We start from the raw sequence: 17,665 nt of genomic DNA, 5'->3' as shown, positions 1-17,665 counted from the left end.
TCCTATAATTCTTATCTTTTCAAATGTCATGTTCTAATGACATATTATAAGTCCTATGATGACAATTAGCATTTAAGTCATGAGAAAAAAAAGGCAGGTCTCTCTCTCTCTCTCTCTATATATATATACGTATTTTAATTATTTTATATAAACTTACATCTTACTTTTTGATCTCATTTAGGAATATATTATTTAAATTTATTAGTTGAAATATGTAAATAGTGATTATTTTGTAGAAAATATTGATAACATGAAGATAGCATTTTGATAAATATGTAAGTATTTTAACTGTTTTATAAAAATTTACGTCATATTCTTTGATCTCTTATATAAAAATATTGACTTTATTATCCAAAATATGGGAACGATAATTACTCACAACTCTAAAAATAGCCATGTTCTTTAATAATATTGCTTACAAACTATTACTAACAACATTTTTTTTATAAGTGTACCTCGCATGAATAATAAATAAAATATAAACATACTTTTTTTATTTTTAGGAAAATAAACACATAGAAAAATATAAAAGATAAAAAAATTTTGAGTCTTTTCCTTTACATTTTTTAAAAATTTGTTTTGACTTCTTTTAAATGTTTTACAAAAATAAAATTATGATAGTACCCAAATTCTACTCTAACAAAGCAAAAAAAAGAGAGTTGAAATTCATTGCTTCCTTTACATTCTTAGTAAGGAATTTTTTTTTTAGCTTCACCTCTATTAATTATGCAAGACTCAAAATTAATGAAAACATACAACTAAGTGTTAATCTAATTCATTTGTAGTTGAAGAACAAAAAACTATTTTAACTATTTAAATTTATATATAATAATAAAGTTTGGAATAGAAAAAGTGAGGTGACATCTCTACTTATTTATTTATTTTCCTTACTTTTGGGGATTTTTCTCTATTTCTCCCTCATGTATGTGTTATTCTAAAAAACCCAAAAAAATCACTTCTTTAACATTATTACTTATATTAAATATGTAATGCTTAAGAGACATTTTTAAAATGTAAATCTTAATGGTCTATATTTTTATTACTCTAAAAACCTTTTATTATCATAATCTCTAAAATAATTCATAACTATATTACATTATTTGATATTTCGTATTGTAATCCTATAAATAGAGATATTATAAAAAGAAATGAATGATTGACTTTTTAAATTATTATGCTTTCAATGCTTATTATATTCATGTTTTAATTTGATTTGAAGAATAAGAGGAAGCCTATTGAGTTGTGATAGATTTATGGAAGTAGATGCCGTGAACAACTTAGAAGATTATGCATTGGATTCGTATTTTCTTCTTCTATTTTTAAAAGATTTATAAAGTCGTAACAATAATATTGTAAACACATTTTCTATCTATATAATATTTTAGAAAATTATTAGTATCTTATAATCTTTTAAAAGTAGTTGATAATTAAAAGTAGATATATATTACATTCAAATTTTTTAAAGTTTGATCTATTACAGTAAATTCCAATTTGATTCGATAATTTAATATATGATGATTTATACTCACCCTTATCTGACATTGAGAGATGAACCTATTGTGTTGAAGTCAATAATACTCTTTTTCATTTTGTATACATTGCGGTGTTTGATTGAATATTAATCTAAAACTATTAAAATTTTGTAATTTTAAATGTATTGTAATGGTTTTTCATTGTTAAAGAAAGGGCATAACACATTTCTAGCTTATCGTGGATATGAGCTTGTATAGAAGATTGTAGAAGACACAAATAGGATATAATGTTAATAGGTATCACTGAATTGTATTGTTGTTTATTCATATTAATAATTGTAGTATTGCTCATGTAGTTTCTTGCTCTTTGATTTTTGTTGTTATCTATTATTTCTTATACTTTGACTATCATATTATTTTATTACAATTATTGTTTTGTTACTATCTTATGTTTTTGTTTCTATATGTTATTTTTTGTACTTTTGTTGCTTCTTTTTTAGACATTTTTTTCATGCGGCAAGGTTTATCGAAAATAACTTATTCACCTTTAAGATAAAATTAAAATTTGTGTGCACTCTAACCTGTTCAGACCCCACTTTACGAGATTATAGTGGGTATTTTATTATTATCGTTGCATGCATTTATCAGTTTGGTGCAAAAAATATGGATCAACTCCACGAGGAGAAGGATAAGGGACAAAATCACACTCATAGTTATAATCACTGGATTTATTATAGGTTTTGATTTATCGTTTATTTCCATTTTAAAGATTCTTTATATTTGTATATACATAGTTTGAGGCAAAACATTGAAATGAATTATTTCTATCTACGTATATTTATTGCTTCGGCTTGCAGTGGATTGTTCACAAATTGTGAGTAGAATTTTCTCACTATGTTTCTTTGAGGATCTCTTGCCTTCCATCCTCCTCCAGCTTTACATGAGCCATCAAATAAAGTAAACTGAGCTCTGTATGCAACAATATCTTTCAGCAGTTTCTGCAGTTACTAGGACTTCTAACTTGTTTTGCCAGTTTGCCTTGGTCATCGATCACGAGTATGCTCTAAAAATACTTTACTCTCATCCAGCATATAGTCAAATCAAGCAGTTTAAACACATGTCTTGCATCCATTAATTTTTTATGTGAACGCAGGTGCACGTAAATTTTATTGCACCCTGCTCTGATAGGGCCTAGAATTAGGCTATCCTAACTGGAAAATTGCAGTCCAAATAACACGATTCCATCTGAATACATGGAGATCACCCCTGGTTTCTCTTCTTTCCTATGGCTTTCCCACCTAATGTCCAGTACCTGCATTGGAGCTCGAACCCAAAACTTCTGGTTAAAGGTGGAGGGATTCCAACCATACCACCACAACCCTATGTTGGTCGCCTGGTTTCCCTCTTCCTTTTTTCTTTCCCCTTGGTGGGAAATTCAGCTGAAGACATTGGAGTTTATATTTTTTTTCCCTTCCATTTTCAGAGGAAGATAAAGAGAAGAATGAACAAGTTGGATTGTTATTCACTTGGTAATGAATAATGAGTGTTCTCCAGTCATCTAAAACAAAATAACTTCAGGAATGTGCATGCCTTTAATATATACACAAACATCAGTAAACAAAAAATTACTATTGCCATATATATAAATATGTACACATATATTTCAGAACAAATACAGACAGAAAGTATTCCTCAGTCAAAAAGATCTTGGTAAGTCTCACACCAATACCTTCTGTTAGAGACTCGAACTAATTGGAAGCACGATCATGTGTTTTTCTCCAGCACTGAGAGTGCCGGTGTCAAATAGTTGTTTGCTTTGTCAGGCAAATGTGCAACCTAAAATTTTTATAAGAAACTGAATGAGAAACAGCAGTGAAGTAAAATTTTAGCTACTATTGCTGCCAAAAGCAATTCAAACAGAAAGTGAAGGAAATGGCTGTTCAATAGTTAGCCTTTGATCTTTTAATTGATAAAATTTGCTAATTAATGGTCTTACCAACTCGTACAGCTCCTTCCCAGGCTCAGCGACATATTCATAACATACCTAGTCATGGAAAAGCATCAATTAGTCCTTTGTCAAACTTTGCCATCAAAACAAGTAGAGTATTACTCACATCAAAGCTCTTGTTTCTGGCTGTCGAATCATGCAATGCCTTCACACAAATATCAGCCACATCAGCACAACTGATTCCCTGCATTTACCATTACGAAGGTAAGGTCAATTGGAAGCGTAGCAATACTCTCATGAGTACAGTAAGACTCTTACCTGAGATATACGATTTCCTTGATCAAATATGAGTGCACGTTGCCCACCTGGTTCTTCCTGCAGAAAGTAATAGTTAAAAATCTTCAGATTTTGCTAAAATCTGATATTCTGGGTGGTAGGTCTCTCATTACTTCCAACAATATTTGAATCAATTTATGGTACAACTGCTAAATCATGCTTACTTCTTTTAATATCTGATTAGTGGAAAACCACATTATTGCAGCTGCTAAGCAGAACTTCCCATAGAAATACACCTGTGCCACCACTGCTGATAGCTAACTCCGCCCTACTCTTACTTAATTTAACCACTTGAAGGGTTCCCCCTGATAAATCCGCTTAAGTCCTTAACGGCCAACATATGGGGTAGTCCATTTGCATTTAATTTAACTTCCAGATAACTTTAGAGCATTGTTCTTAAGCAATAGTTTAACACTTGTTCTGACAAATATTGGGAAAAAACACTTCTAGCCCTCCCACTCGAAGTTCAAATACAACCAATTACAAAGCATGCTGATTTACAATTATAGCCATTCTAAGCAACGGAAAAGCTGACTCAAATCAGATTTATTGCTCGAGGTCAGTCCTAAAGCTAACCAGAAGCTACCACTAACTCAACATTTCCAGCACATAGACAAACATATGAGCAATGGAAAACATATTTACCATCAAGGGACCTGGGCGAATTATTGTGTATCCCAGGCCAGACCTTCTTAATGAATCTTCACCAGCCTACAAAAATTAAAATAACCAGGGATTCAGTTTCAATCCAAGAAGACTACATGAGCAAAGAGTCTGAAGAAGAGCTCACCCTCTTGGCTCGCAAAACTTGCTCCCGTCTGGTAGGCTCTATTCCTGACCCCGTACATGATACTAAGACAAAGTCAGTTTCTTGTCCAGTCTGCAAAATTTACAATAATCTAGCGATAAGTATATTGTCCAACATAATTCTTATATGAAATTATTTTTCAACCAAATCATCATTTTAGAGATGACTGATGGAAAGAAGTAATAGCATCAACCTTAAACAGAGTATTTTCTATATAAATTTTTACTTTTTTCTGAACAGCACAGAGATCTATAAGTTGCATCCGACCAAAAGTCGCCTAAAATTTGCAGTCAGTGTTTCAGTGCACGAATTTCGCCTACAACCATGCTGATTTACAACCTATCACAAATCATCTGGCTATCTAAAGATAATCAGTCACAAGGAAAACACCGATTTGTCTTCCAGTTATAATTGGAGTGAATATGTTTTGTTTGACGTTCATTGATTTGGCACACTTGTGCCTTAAGATTCAAATAGAAAAGAGTAGAACTGTACATTACATTTATGAACATCAAACAAACATATGAACAAGGCAGCTGCCTTTATCTTCCCAAAAAGCACCCAATTAAAAAATACAAAGGGCAAGTAAATTACTCTGCATGATACCCATATGAACTAGACCGCTGCCTTTATCTTCCCAATCATGTATTAGATTCTACTAGACGCGAGTCATCTTTCTCTCTAGGACTTCCCCAATGACACTACTCTCGGAAACACAGCACATCATGAAACATGTATAAGCTATAAAGAAAAAGTAACCAATTTTCAAGTGAAGCAGGCTTGCAGGAATTGAACTCTTCCTTTCTTATTTACTCTATCAATCTCCCTATGTCTTATTCTATCCTTTGCATCAACTGTATGCAGGCTCCCATTGAAAAACGTATGAAAACGGACAATGGTTCATCAGGACCTTAAGTTAAGAAGAATGAATATTGGGGCTAATTCAACCCCGAAATCTAGCTCATGAATTGAGGATTGATAAAACATATAAGGAGACAGAGTATTCGCGCAACCAATTTAGGACATTCTAACCACATTCTTGGATAAAATTACTTGCATTTAATTGAATCCAAGAACTAGCCCATTTTACAGGTTGAACCAAATTGACGGAACTCCAAACTTTTGCAGCCAACTGAGGTAAATATAGAAAATAAATCTGAAAGTAGAATGAAGTTCTATCAGGAAAACTCTAGAGTCTAGACTATAAATTATCTTGAAGGTACTAAAACAGTCACCAGTCAAATTCCTGACTTCTCATAGATTATGACTATTATATGCCGAGCACAAGCAAAAACTTGAAGAAACAAAGATTTTACATAATGCTGTTGCACAAACAGTCAACTGAACTTACAGGCAAAGCCTTGATATATTCCATAATTAGCTGAAAGCTTCTCAAATCTTGGTTCATCCCCGTAGGTCCTTCAATTGGCCTCTGTAGCAATTAGTAAATGACAATGTCAAGTATCAGCAACTAGCACAGGAAAACAGTTGGATTCTACTTTGAAATGTTTCATGGATTCATGTCAGAGTATGCACTTAAGGTATCTATCCTATAACAAGGCTTTTGCAGGTAGGACTATGAATTTTGTTATGAGGCTTGGATCTTCTAGCGGAGATAGTTCTTCTTTCATGGCATAATTGGTCAAATACTTCAAATAAGAAAATAGTTTGTTTCCCTTGGGGTTGGTGGAGGCTTGGGGTGGGGGGTTGAAAGCAGAAAGAAACAAACTGCCGATAGATGGTCAATTGTTGGCCAGTATATAGTGGAAATGAAGTAGTTGAGCTGTAAGGTAACATGTTTAGTTCGTATAGATTGGAGAAAAAAGAGGAAATATAAAGTGAAAACACAAGCAATAAATATAGTATGTTTCCCTACATATGCAAATAAGAATTAAGAAAATGACTCCTCAATTATCCATGTGTATTTATCAAGCCTAGTCTACTCGATCTATTACTTCATTTCAAGATTTTGCTCCTGCCCTGTACTTAAATAATGAGAACTGGACTCAAGTGTATAAGCAATTGAGTCATATATAAATCAATGTGTGGCATTCCATAAATATGGCAACTCAAGTATGACAGTAGAAGAAATAGTTTAAAAGTTTCGAAGAAGTGAAGTGCCAACAATGAGAAAGAGAATGCTTCAGTTGAGGACAGACCTGTCTTCTAGGCTCAAACCGTATGGTCAAGGTATGCACAAGGAATGGATCCAATGGCGGATCATCTGGCTTCACCGGCCGAAATGAAGAAAATGGAACTCTCACCTGTGAAAACACGTGCATATACAAAAACATTAAATAAATATATAAAGTATTTAATAGAATTCAAACTGGAGGCGTTACTCGATCAATAAATTTCCTTCATGTTGTAAATCCAAACTCACCCTGCAAAATCCTGCTTTTGTGCTAATTCTGGCAAAATACAGTTTGCTTTGTGTTGTATCTGCTGAAGGACCAGCTTCAAGAATTACAACATAAGATCTCCCATTTCCTCCAACAGAGAATACTAGACCCTCATACCTAAGTATAAGAAAATCAATAGCGACACAAGTATAGCATCAAGTACGAGTAAAGAATAAAAGGAAGAATTGAAATTTACAGTAAATACCTGTCAAGAGTGTAACCCAAAGGGAGCGAGAGTTTTCGTGACAAGTCAACATAGCCTCCCCTTGTGAAGACATACCCTTTCATGAGCCAAAAGAAAGAACACTTAGAAACAGGGATCAAAATACCGCAACTTTGAAATTCAAGTATTTCACAAATATCCTTAGACTTATCTTACTTAGCACCACAATGCAATAACTGGGACTACAAGCCCCTAAATATGTTCACAAACAAAGTGTACATGCTTTCAAGACCTGGGATCATCTTCCGTGGTTACCTGAAAAAACAGCCTCTCCGCTTTCAGTAAACTCAAACTTGGCATCCATTCCTCCATCATACTTAGAAACAACCACATCCTGGAAATATGTCCCTTGACGGACTTCCCACCCGTTCAATGAATCTTCAGACTTGAATTTTGCAATTAAAAGCTTGCTTTTGCTACTCTTTCCAGCTCGTTGCTGTGCTAGTTTATTGTTGTAGTCCTACATTTTTTTAACAGAATGCATACACAGACTACACACTGATCATCTCAGCAAGAGAAGTATTCGGAAATGCACAGATAATAGTTGCATGAGATTGTAGTCCTAAGGAATTTAAAGCATTTCCAAATAATATGTTTCAATTTCTTAGCTATAGAAAAAATAAACTAACGGCCCAGTTAAGTAAGAAACAGATAATTATCACCTTTAACAAAGAAAAGCAAAATATCTAAATATCAGCGGGAAGCCGCTATCTAAAATTCAAACTCTTGTCATAATACAAATGTTGTTCTTTTTCCTGAAAGTTAAAACTTGTAATACATAATTTAGCACCAAGTTCTTTATTAGATTTGATTAGTTCAATATGGATATTAATATTACCAGATACAAATATACTTTAGTTAAGATGTGTAAAATCAACTATAGTATGTGGTGAGTAACCCTTTTCTGATATCACTTTGATACCCCAATACTAGTTTCTTCCCTAAAGTGTGTCAAATTAAAGGACAAATATCTTATGTGGTGGCAGCCTACGTTTCCACCGGATAGAAAAATATATGGCTATACAACAAATTCGCATCTAATGACGAGAAAATATGTGAACCAAATGCTGCTTGACTAGCGCTAGCACTATTAGTACAAGCATCTTATGCAGCATTTGAGAGGAAGTCTTTGTCATCCACACTACAGTCAGACATCAACCCCAATCCTTGGGTTTTCTGTTTCTTTATTCCTTTTCCTTTCCATTCCTGGATATAGAGTGTAAGCAATGAAGACAACGTGGAAATGTAATTAGTGTAACCTTGCCACTAATGGACCAAACAAGATAGTGGAAGAAAACAAATACCTGCAAGGCTTTGGTGAGATTGTAAACCCCTTGATGATCAACTCTGATGAGATCCCCAGTGATTGAAGACCGAGCAGTGGCACAATAGATGATTTTGTTGCAGCCTTGCACTGCATTTTTAAGATTGGAAGGATCACCAACATCGCCTGTCACTAGCTCCACAGACCTTGGTAGCATGTCAACCACTTCTGGTTCAGCTTTCCTTACTAGAGCCTGTGCGGGAATGGAAAACAAAGTGTATCTGATGACTAGCATCTCAGTTGGATATTAAGTAACGATATCCAACCAAAGAAAAAGGAAATATATAGTTAACGGGAAGAGGACCACTCAGAGGTGGATTATAGGATTCGAAAGCCCTTGATTCCTTATATATACACAACTAAAATTGATTCCATATATATACACAACTAAAAGTAACTACATCTTAATCCCCAACTAATTAAGGTCAGCTATATGAATTATCTTATATTCTTTCCAATACGTTTGGCCCGTTTCATTAACTGTTGCAATATTCTCCGAAACTAGAGATTCCAATATTCTCCAAAATCTCACACATATCCCTACGCTGTCATACAATGTCCTTCAAAATTTAAAAGCTCCTGTCAAATACTGCGCAAAATACAAGTGTCTCAACTCTCAATTTGAAACTTCTTAATAAAACTTTCTATATCCACACAAATGCAACCACAACGACAATAACAAAATTACACAACATTCTCAAACAAGTAGGGGCCAACTATATGATTCCTCACCAACGATGTTTTTAAAAATGCACAATATATGCAGAATACATGCACATCTCGAAACTCTTGCTCTGTACAATTAACAGCACTTCAATTGGCCCCGTTTCTTTAACTGTTCCAATATTCTTTAAACTAGATATTTTCTAAATCTCACACATCCTCCTACACTGTCATACAAGCTCTTTCAAAAAATTTAAAAGGTCCCGTTGAATACTGGGCATCGAAGGGGTGTCATCCGACACCGTTTGGTCGGGAATTATTAAAATAACAAAAATGCAGGATAAAGTCGAGAAATGGACCTTGACAGTGTATCCCCTAAGCATGAGTTTGCGCACAACAATTCTACCAACACGACTAGTCGCACCAACAACAAGCACAGTAGTATTCTGAGCACCAGGTATAGCAAATTCACACATGGGTCCACCTTCTCTAATAAGGAAATTACTCTCATCATCAGAACGAATTGTTCTCGAAATCTGCCCTAATCCTGAAAACTTTCTCCACACTTCATCAAACACTTGGCGTGAACGCCTTCCTAATCCAACTGGATTTACATCATCTAATCTCTTTATAACAGAAACTGAGGAAGATTGCAATTGTTGTTCTTTCTCCTGAATCGGTTCCTGCTCTTGTACTTTCTGATCTTCGTTTTGAATTACTACCTTCTTTTTCTTCTTCTTAATTTTCTTTTCATTTTCAGAAGAAGTTGCTCTTGTAACAAATGAATTTGTGGAATGTTTGCAGTTTGTTGTTGTTATTGAATTGGATTTTCTCCATATTGGATTGTTACTAAATGCTACATGAGGTGTGAATGTTGCACTCATTTGGAAAGAATGAAATTGAATTTGTGAGAAATGAGAATACAATTTTGTGTTGAATAATCACAAATCATAAAGATCAAGTTGGGGAAGGGAAGCCAGTCATGATTGATGGTGACTGTATAAATGTTGAAGCTGCTTGTGCCACGTACACGTACTCCTTTCCATTGATTCATTTTTAATTATCAATTTTGATATGTTTTAATTATCTATCCAAAATAATTTTTTTCATCTTTATATCCTTCTCAAATATCACTTATGGTATTACAGTAAGTATCGCATTTTGCTTTTTGAGAATCAATTTAACTAATTTTCAAGGATTAATTAGATTAGATAAAATGAAAGGATCCTTATAAACTGCAAAATTATACGCTGGGGTGATCAATTTATGATTTTTGATTGAGTTTTGCTTATAAATACGCTAAAAATTATTTGTAAATTGATTTGACCCATTTAAGTTTAGTCAAACATCCTTCATATTTGTTTATACTTTTTCTCAAAAGAGTTTTACGGATTGAGAGAAAAATATTTTAGAAGACAACTCTTAAAAAAAAATAATATTTTAAGCATTAAAAATAAAACTTCTAAAAAATTTATATCCAAGTTTTTGTTGCAAAAATTAATACAAACGAGTAAGGAAATAATTAGTAACAAAATAGCCCTTGTTGACACCAAATAGTTTCCTCCTCAGGATTTGGATAATGTCAGATAAGGCCAAATATTTTTTTAGTGGACTGAAATCCTACAACTAATATTCCTTCTTGTCACAAAGGAGTTCTTTGGTTTTTTCCTCTTAGGATATGGATAATGTGAAATAAGAAAAGCTAGATGACATCTTAAGAAGCTAATATAAGTGGAGGAGGTCATGGGGTAAGATGGATAAATGAAGAAGTTGGTAAGTGTAAAACATGTCAATTTTTTATGGGATACCAATTTTTAATGGAAAAAATTCAAATTAAAATACCCTTAAAATGAACTACAGAAATAAATGATAGAGCAATGCCGACATTTGTGGCATTCAAGTTCTGATATATTCAATTTATAAGTTGTTCGATTGTATTACTCACAAACCATACAAAAACGTCATGATTTTAGAGCTACAAACAAATAAAAAGATAAAATACATTTTAAAATTGTGGCACTCACGTCATGAAGACCAACATTCACTCCTTGCTATATTCGTGTGGATTACTTACAAACCATAATCGATCGTTATGATTTCAAAGTCACAACAGAGATGTATGTGGCATGCAAATTTGGGCAAGCAGGTATAACTTCATGGTATATTCAATCTAGTATCCTATTGAATTACTCACAAAATATATTAGATCACCTTACTTTCAAACTAGACACAAAAAGAAAAGAAACATATTTTCAAATATCTCGAGTAACTATTGGGTGGGCCAATGCGTAAATGCGTATAAGCTTGGGCTTTCTTAACGTAGCTCATTTGACGAGTAGCTTATATTCATGAAATGAAGGAAAGAGAATATTTCAATTTGATCAAGCGCAAGTAGGCAAACTTAGATCAAAATCAACAGGAGAGAATAATCCAGAATTATGGATTAACTAACAATCTTGTTGAGTTATCCAATTGAACAAACTAGTTGAATTTTCTGATTTATTGAATATGATTAATAATGCGTGTAAGAATTTCTCAAGTCCTTACTCACCTATTCAAATTAAGAGCTTTTATTTTTATGAAATTCAAATTAACAAGAATGCATTAGTAAATTCTATAAAATGATCAAGCAAGACCATTGGTATATGTCCATCCTAATTATGAATTCAAGAAGTTGCTTTATTTAATCATATTGCAATCATGAATTTTTCCTCACGTGGCCGCGTGACACATGGAATGTAGTGCAGTTCGTTTTACTATCTTGCTTTATGTCGTGCACATATTGCTTGTACTTCAAAATAGCTCCTACACATAAAAATAGTTCAATTAGGCTCAAAAGATTGTGATTCATGCTACGAACTCAAGAAATATTGTACCATCAAGCTTATATTTTCAAGTTGTTTTTTTTCAAAGAGAGTAAATATTCTGGAATGATTGAAATATTGTTATGAGCAATGTGAACACAAGCCAATACATTATGCTTTTATCTTGGCTTTTGAAACAAATATTAATTGTCATGATCCAAACACGAGTGTGATAACACTTGTCTTATCCCACCAAGACAAGTCAACCTAAAAATCAAACAATTGAAAATTCGGAAGTAAAATAGAGTAAAAGACATGATTTCATAAACATTACGAATAATATAACTTAAAATCTCTCAAGGATTAGTTATCATGTGTACAAGTCTAAGTATTACAATAGATGGAAAGAAATACAAGAACATAAATAAAGAGTATGAGGTGTCCGCTACCTCACTCACTCTCCAACTGAAGCCTCGGACGTAGAAGGGTAGAAAATGAAAATCACGAGGATCCAAACTCGTAACCTACACATGTGAAGAATAAGGAGTGAGTACCTAACAATACGGTACTCAACAAGCAAACTACTAAACATGAAGTAAATCAATATAGAACACGTGCTCCTATCGCTCCAACTGAACCTCCACAACTAGAACCTGTATAGAAATCAGCCCAACGTAACAGTTCACAATTCAAGTAACACACAACTCAATGGAAAATCTCCAGTAACATAGGTCATCAATTTCATCAATCACAAGGTCACCAAAGGAATATTCACAAGTTCACAAATGACGAATGATGTGCAATGCAATGCATTGAGATGCCAAGTAAGGTGATGCATGTTTGTCTTAACGATACACATCTATGAGACTCAGACCGAAACCCATGGAGGACACACAAGGTCCATGTACCCGCCAAAAAAAACCTCGACATCAATACCACTCGTTAGAAGGAACTTCGACATCAATAAATTCGACCGAAAGAAACCTCGGCATCATCACAATAGATCTCATCATAGTGTTTAAGAATCGATGCAAATAAGCATGTTCACACAATAATGAGGAGAAGAAAACTTTCATATCATTTCACGATTCATCGTAACTCAATTATAGTATTTTATCAATAAGGTATTGATATGACCACTCAATTCATTTACAATATCGCACACCTCAAATTATCATCACATTGCCTTTTTCATTACCCCTTTTTACATTAAGATCAAATATTTTGAACAATTCACCCCATAGGTAATTTTTAATTACTCCCCAACGCACATAGCAATTAAATACAAGATTCTACATACTCAAAAATATTTAGAAATTCACTTGCCTCAATTCAAGCACTCAATCACTCTGTAACCTTAGTCTTCCCTCTTCGTTGAAATCAACAAAGTCTATTCAACAATGGAATCAAAATAAGAATTTGGAACTATCTACACCCATATCAACTTTTAGAAAATTAGGGTCAATATGATCCAAAAATTCAATTGTGAAAACGAAAGGTAAATCTGGAAATCCAATACATAAACACGTTATTCAAAGCATTTAAAAACCAACGGTGAAAATCATTTTTAAAATGGAGTTGAAATCAGTACATAATAATCAATTTATCACAAACTTGAAGTTCTTGAGGCAACTCATAAAGATTGGAATCAAAACAATGTTTAAATCATCAAAATCATGAAATATTTAGTGGGTATTGAAGAATTTAGGTTTAAATCACTTACCCCAATTGACAAAACTCAAAAAATCTCTTTAAAATCGCAAGGTCTAGGGTTCAACAATGTTGAAAAATGGGTAAAATCCTGACATTTGGGAGAAAACACTATTCAGATTACAAAACACTCATCATGATCGCGACCCCATTTATGTTAACTATCACGATCGTGACTTATAATGACCCTGAAGGTTATTTTTGAAATTTTTGTAAAATGACCATTTTACCCCTCCTTTTAGTTGCCCCGAGTTATTTATGATTGGTACCGGGTGTTGGTTTTTAGAAAATCCTATGAAAAGTTAATTCTTTGCATATTTTGAGTTTTCATAAGCTTTAAGTATTCAAAAGTGGTATTTGGGGCCAACCGGAGCTACGGGTCTCAAAATGGAATTCCGTCAATTATAGAAGCTCCAGAATATCAAAATTGGCCTAGGAGAGTTTAGGGAATCAGTTTTGGAGTTGTAACCAAGATTTGAAGTCTTGAGTTGAGAATTTGAGGAATTTTAGGCCAAGATTTGACTTTGGTCAACTTTTGGAGTTTTGATTCTCGGAATAGAATTTCGACAACTCCATTGAATTCGGGAGAAAGTTTTTCATCTTGAAGAAGTGTTGGCTGAATTTTTGGAGGTCCCTAGCCCATTTTGGAATTTCGAAGGCCTAAGTTGGTTTAGTTGCGACTTTTTGAGTTTTGGGTCAAAAAGACCTCAAATTCAAATTCCGATGGTCCATCAGCTCCATAATGGCCAAATTAGGCTGGTAGCATTATTTTCATGACTATTGAGGCAATCGATACGAGTTTGGGGCCATTTGGCGCTTTTAACTTTGATCAACATTCATGGAAAACGCGCTCGAATGAAAATTTTGACAACGCGGTTAGTTCGATATTTTGGTCTAGAACCACCCTTCGCTTGCTTCCCAAATTTTTTGGTCTAATCTTGAGGCCCGTTGTGGAATTTGGCTTAAAATGGCACTTAGATGTGGGATCTACTTTTTATTAAAATGACCTCGTATGATAATTTCGAATGCGCCATTGAGTCCGAAACTTCAAATTTAGTGGGGTAGCATATTTGGTTTATTTTTATCGGGTTCCGAACTAATTCCGAGGGTTCGTTCAGAGACTTTAAATAATGCAAAACCCAGAAAAATCTGTTTCAAAAGTTCAGATTTTTCAAATTTTTCTCTCAAATTTGAACCCTCATTTCTTGAGTTTTTTAAGTCCAAATTTAGTGATTCAAGAGTCTATCTTCAATATATTTTTGCGAGAAATCCATTGGTCAGATCAGAATCTTGAGGGGAGGTTTTCGATTGAGGTAAAATCTTGATTCTAGTTGCTGCAATGTCCATTTTTGAAATTAATTTTTGAAGAATTTTGAGAATTTTTTTCTTAGTCTATATAAACTCAATTTTGGCGATTCAAGGACCTAAGTTCAAGAGAACTTTGTGAGGAATCCACTAGTAAACTCAGAAACTTATGAGGAGGCTTCGTGTGAGATAAATTTATAAATCTAGCTATTGTTTTGGCCATTTTGGATTAAAATTATGTGAAATTTTGGAAGATTGTATCTTAATTATTTGAACTCTGTTTTTAGTGATTTTTGAGGCTATATTGTGGAGTTTTTCACAAGAAACATCATGGTATAATTTATTTGGATTGGGAGGGTATAGTTTTTTTATAATTCGCAGATTAAGAGATGTCATTTTAATCTTTTAGTTTGAATTTTTTGAATTTTGGTTGCATGCTCGTCCCGCATAGTTTTTCACCCCGAATTGTGTTATAGTATTGATTTGTGAGCTTGGGGTGATGTTATAACCCTATTTTTGGGCTCAAATCCAAAACTCTAGATGCAGGTCCCATATTCCCCATTTTAGACCACAAAATTGGTCTGTCTCCAAAATTTATGAAATTAGTGTCTAAACGATCGTATCGATGTTGTGCTTCTTTTTTTGATAGCATGCAGCATTCTAAGACCGCTCAGAAGGAAAAGGTCTGACACTATAATTTAGAGCTTGCTTGTTCAACCTACAGGTAGGCTACAGTTTTCCTTTCTTTAGATTGAGATGGAATGTGTGAAAGCATGTTGAAATAGTTGAAATTTGGGTTTGGTAGCTTAATGGTATATCTTAGGTGTTAGAAATCATGTTTTAGACTTGTTATCAGGTTTTTCGGGTATCTGGAAGCAATTGTATCTTGTCGTTACTCGTCGATATTGTTAGGAGAGTTGAATGAGCATGTTGTTGATATTGTGGAGTATGTTAGCCCTAATATAAGTTGTTGCTTTAGTTGCCCCAGCGTCGCTCTAGCGTACTTAGATCCTTATAGAATGGAATAGCGAGCTATTGCCTGGTAGTTGGTCTTAGTTAGGTGATACCCTTGCTCTTAATAACACCCTCATCCATAAATCGGTATAACCATGACTTTGAGATGCATCGGCAATACTAGATTTTGTGACCATTTAGCTTCGGCTCCTACTCAAGTTTTGGCGGCATATCAGTTGACACGTTGGGGAAGAGATTTTCTGTACTATTGTAGTCTAGTTGGGATGAAGAATATTTGGCACCATGGGAGCATCCAGATACCCAGCTCCAGCCTCTGCCGACTTGCTAGTATGACGAGCATCTAGGTACCCAGTCCTAGCCTCAATCATACCGATGCGTTACAGCGAGCATCCGGATACCCAGTTCTGGCCTTGACCACATTAGGCATTTGGGCGAGCATTTGGGTCCTAGTACCAGCCTCGACCCCTAAGGCACCCCTAGTTCGTTGACTCTTGGAGATTCTGGGTTTAGAAATGATATAGTTCTTCAGTTCCTAACCTCGTAGATTCTTGGTTCCTAGCCTTGGTAATTGTAGCTATTCTATATACTTGGTGGGCTTATGGGGGTTCTTCCGAGTTTTTATTTAACTTGCGCATGAGTTTCCTTGCTGGGCTTATGGGGGCCCAGTTGGGTATAGTTAGCTGTAGCTCTCGTAGATAGTACTCTTTTCACTTTAGATGCTTATGTTAATTCCTATTTAGGCTTATTCCTATTTTTCATATTGTTTTTACCTTTTTTGCTCAGTCGGCCTATGATGCCTACTGGGTATTTATTATCTTGGTACTCATACTACACTGTGCATCTACTTTTGTGATGCAGGACCGAGCACCATCTACCATCGTGGATGGATTAAGCCTATTGTAGTTAGCTTCAGAGACTAGGGTGAGCACTTGGCGTTTTGGATTATTTCTGTCTCTTTCAGTATGGATGAACCATCTTTTGCCTTTTGAGACTAGCCAGTTATTGTATATATTTCTAGTCCACTATCGGGACTTGTACTCGTCGTTTATTTTGTAGTAGCTTTGTACTTGTGACTTTCAGGTTCTGGGAAGGATCTTTAGTTATTTATATCATGTTTTGGTTTACTTCTGCTTATTCTTTCTGCTTATCTTTATAATTTGTCACTCTTGTTTAGTTTCTGCCCTCAAATCCATTACTTGAAGTTCTGAATTAACGGGTTAGCTTACCTACTGGTGGGTTATAGTAGGTGCCATCATGATCTGAGGAATCGGGTCGTGACATGACTGGCCCTATGCGATCGTGATGCCCTAGAAGTCCAACTCTAAGCGACCAAGGAGGACTTTAAGCGATCATAACACACACATAAAGAAGTCTACACGATCGCGAGATGGAACCTGGTGTGGTACCTAAGCTAACCATATAGATATCATGAACCAGACGTGGTACCCTACCCAACCATCAGTCACAAATAGCATGCATAATCACAATCACAATAAACAACACACCTGAAGCCACAAATAAATAAATAGGTTCATTGCAAGAGATTATCAACATAGTGTCACTTCACATTAACCTATTAGTTTTCTTCATATGCATTGCACAAGTAATACTACAAAATAGTATACATACATATATACACAATTTGGAAACATACAAACCATACCTGATTCGAATCAAGCGTTGAAAACTCTATGA

At 34.4% G+C, this 17,665-nt stretch overlaps 1 protein-coding gene across 1 annotated transcript; it reads right to left on the bottom strand.

Moving 5' to 3' along the window:
- Positions 1–2,972: 2,972 nt before the first annotated feature.
- LOC129889012 (protein HIGH CHLOROPHYLL FLUORESCENCE PHENOTYPE 173, chloroplastic) lies at positions 2,973–10,132 on the bottom strand. The gene is made up of 13 exons (XM_055964110.1): positions 9,536–10,132; positions 8,494–8,706; positions 7,445–7,649; positions 7,172–7,247; positions 6,948–7,083; positions 6,724–6,828; positions 5,916–5,996; positions 4,547–4,636; positions 4,402–4,467; positions 3,739–3,795; positions 3,587–3,664; positions 3,469–3,516; positions 2,973–3,308 (listed from the first exon to the last, which is right to left on the bottom strand). The coding sequence occupies exons 1-13, from the start codon at positions 10,058–10,060 to the stop codon at positions 3,237–3,239; spliced, it is 1,752 nt and encodes a 583-aa protein (XP_055820085.1). The 5' UTR covers positions 10,061–10,132; the 3' UTR covers positions 2,973–3,236.
- Positions 10,133–17,665: the final 7,533 nt, after the last annotated feature.

Source organism: Solanum dulcamara, chromosome 5, assembly GCF_947179165.1.
Source record: "Solanum dulcamara chromosome 5, daSolDulc1.2, whole genome shotgun sequence".
Lineage (NCBI taxonomy): Eukaryota > Viridiplantae > Streptophyta > Magnoliopsida > Solanales > Solanaceae > Solanum > Solanum dulcamara.
This window is presented reverse-complemented; position numbering and strand designations above follow the sequence as displayed.